This window comes from Arachis ipaensis, chromosome B04 (assembly GCF_000816755.2).
Source record: "Arachis ipaensis cultivar K30076 chromosome B04, Araip1.1, whole genome shotgun sequence".
Lineage (NCBI taxonomy): Eukaryota > Viridiplantae > Streptophyta > Magnoliopsida > Fabales > Fabaceae > Arachis > Arachis ipaensis.
The window spans coordinates 8078505-8081970 of NC_029788.2; the positions used below are offsets into that span (position 1 = coordinate 8078505).

At 25.8% G+C, this 3466-nt stretch overlaps 1 protein-coding gene across 1 annotated transcript in view; it reads right to left on the reverse strand.

Moving 5' to 3' along the window:
• The window catches only part of LOC107635963 (calcineurin B-like protein 2), a 4873-nt gene continuing 3365 nt past the window's right edge, over positions 1959 to 3466 (reverse strand). The window contains exons 6-9 of the mRNA XM_016339510.2: positions 3370 to 3422; positions 2981 to 3061; positions 2215 to 2327; positions 1959 to 2099 (exon numbers count right to left, since the gene is read on the reverse strand). Of these exons, the coding sequence (XP_016194996.1) occupies positions 2039 to 2099; positions 2215 to 2327; positions 2981 to 3061; positions 3370 to 3422 (308 nt within the window). The 3' untranslated portion in view covers positions 1959 to 2038. The remainder of the gene's footprint in view (positions 2100 to 2214; positions 2328 to 2980; positions 3062 to 3369; positions 3423 to 3466) is intronic.

A 3466-nucleotide genomic window follows, 5' to 3' on the forward strand; every position in this document is an offset into this window, starting at 1 on the left:
TACATTATCAGCAAATATTATCGTTATTTTTTATCGGTATTTGGCCAACAATAATTTACATTTATATTTATAGAAAATTTGCATACAAAAAATATATAATTTGTACCTATATTTACCAGAATTTTGCATACATAAATCAATACAGTTTACACACACATTTTGCAAAGTTTATACACATGAATTAGTAAAATTTATTTATTAAAAATAGTGTAATATTTGCCAGGTTCTGAAAATCAGACCGGTCATCAAACCACTTCAACCATAATTCAACTGAAAAAACCGTTTTATAATAAAATAACAAATAAAATATAAATAAATATCTTAAAAGTTAAAACATAATTATAGTATAATATAAATTTTAAAATATCTTCCAAATTTAATGCAATACATCAAATGTTATTAACTAAAGTCTTACGATCTTATTAAAGGACAATCTTAAAAGTTAAGTAACAAAAGGAAACATCCATTATATTACTATTGAAATCTTCAATACAATCACAAACTAAACACAATGAAGCCCAAAGCATAAATACAGCACAGCATAATATTCCAACAGCACATCACTATGCAAAAAAAAGAACAAAACACAAAACGGCATATCAGCCAAAGCTAATCAGTAATCAATTAATCGTTCAATAAAAACACAAAACACAATATGATTTCTGAACCCAACATAAAAAAAACGAAAAATAAGCACTAGCAGTGAGCATTGCAATTTTCTTTTACTTCAAAAGGGGATCATAAACAATTGGTTCTATAAAAGTTCAACAGATAAACAAACAAACTACAATAATATGCAATGCCAAAAATAGACCAATAATAAAATAATAAAAAGTTTCTCTTTCCAATTCTATGTTCAAGCTTGTAGGGAACCAAAATCAATAGAGTAGTATCGTCAGGATAGTCTTTTTTAATTCTTATATACCTCAAACTATTTCCTACAAAATGAAAATTGAGCACAAAACACAGCCTTAAAACAAAAAACAAAACACTCAAAAATCAATAAGAATATTAAGCACCAACTTATGGCAAAATATACTATCAAAAATACATATATTCATGTCTTGGCGTGTTTGTTACCACTTTATTTGACTAATCAAGTTCAGTTTTGAAGTATGAAATCCCAAAAGTTCTAGAAGGTGATTTATTAACCAATAAATCAAATTGCATAGTGTCAAATAGTTAAATTTTAAGTCAAAAAGTGAGGCTTATTGGTATTAAGCATAAAGTGAAATTAACAACATTTAAACTTTACACACAATTACTTTCAAGTTGACATAATAGTGATTAATCACATATCATTTCAGTGTTTTTCCTATATTCAATGGTATTAACACAGATAAAAATGATAATTACTTGGTTTCTGAGAGCAAAACCAATAAAACATACTTACTAAAATGTCATGCGAGTTCATTTCAATACACAGTTTGTTAACTTTTGTGGTTAAATTACAAATATTTTTCTAGACAATGAACACAAAATTTATCATAAAAAAGCTTTAACAAAATTTAACAACAGAAAAAAAAAAAAAAAGCAAAAACAAGCCAGTAACAATTTGTCATATCAGTTTATCATCAATCAGTAAATTAGTAACAGAGTTAATCAATCAGAATAAGCAAGAACGAGCTAATAACAGAACAAACCAGTCAGATATTGATTCGATTTGACCAATCAATTTTTGACCAATTTAACAGTTTGCAAACAGTTTTAGAATTACCAGTTTTAAACAGTAAATCGTACCATATTACTTTGTGATTCACAATTAGACCGGTCTAACTGAATGATCCAATTTTCAGAACCATGAATATTTATACTTATTAATACTAAAAATTGATAACCCCAAAAGTTTCTCTTTTATTTTCTCCCAAATATTTTTTCTCAAATGCATCAGCACACATAAAAAAGGAATAACAAATTAACATGACTAATTAATTATATAGCTAGCTTGTTCAATATACAAGAAGAAAAACATTATTTTATATATAATATTGATTGTCAATAAAGAACAAAAAAGATTATAAATACAACGATGGGTCAATCAATCATCATCATCAACTTGTGAGTGAAACACAAAGCCTGGAAATGTGATGGTGATATCTCTGCATATATACCAAAATTGAAAATGTGTGTTAGGACTTAGAAGAATAAAATATACAAGTCATAGAAGAAATTAAAAGCAGGTAACATATATCATATAAGTATATAACTACTTACTTGAGATATTGAAGGTTCATGTTTCTCAGAAGAGAAGGATGGCCAAACACAAACGTTCTCCACTCTTCCTTATCAATCTTCCCATCGTTTTTGGTATCAGCTTCTTTAAATGTCTGAATAATAAAGTCTTAATAATTATAAAACATTTCAATAATACATATTACATATTAATATGTAAGGTATTAATACGATAATTTAATTTTAATACACTGTCAATGTAAAATAATTTTATACATATATCTAATTACGTACCATCAGTGGCGAAGCTTAGCTGAGATAATAAGGGGTCATGGCTCCCCCAAACTTTTTATAAAAAATTAGTAGTAGTTTTTCAAAAAATAAATAATCGTTCAGTTGACTCAAATACTTTACTATAATTTAAAGCACCTGTTTCAAAAAAATACCTTGCTTTGCTTTTCTATTCACAATTCTCTATTCAACAAGCAACATTCTCTATTTAAGTCACTAAAAACTCGAAGAGTACCATTATAAACTATTTTATATTTTTTATCTGTAAAAATATTTATTTATTATCTTATTAGTAATAAACTTAAAAAATAATTATATTTATAAATTTATTTTAATATAAATATTATTATTAAATTTTTATGTTAAATTTTTTTGCCTCTCCAAAATTTTATTTCAAATTTCTGTCACTATATACCATTACATTAATAAAAATAATTATTTTTTATATTAACTGTGTAAATCATAATCCGAAAAAATGAATATAATTAGACGACTGTGTAAACGAAGAATGAATGACCTTGTCAATGATGCTTTCCACCACATCATTTGAAAGATGCATGTCAGATTCAGCTAGAGTTGCCACCACCATTTGCTTTAACTACACATAATAAGAAAAAAAAAAAAAAACATAATGCTTATTATTTGAGTTTCATTTATGTCTGATCAATCTTGTTAGGAAACAATAAAAATAATCAACCAACTTCCAAAAATTTTAAAATTACACATCCAACGTTGATAGATTATTAGTTATTGTTTCCCTAAATTTGCTTATATTATCTACTTTAATAGATAAATCAATCTATATATAACATAGATTAATTATTATTAGTAGTTGTAGGGTTTAGGGTAAATGTGAAAAATCCAAATGTTGATTGTAATCATAAAAAGAAAAATGTTATTAGGTACCTCTTCTCTCCCTATATATCCTTGCTGTTTAAGATCATACAATCTGAATGAAACTGCAAGCAAAAAAGGAAACTCATTATAAAATATTTAAGTACAC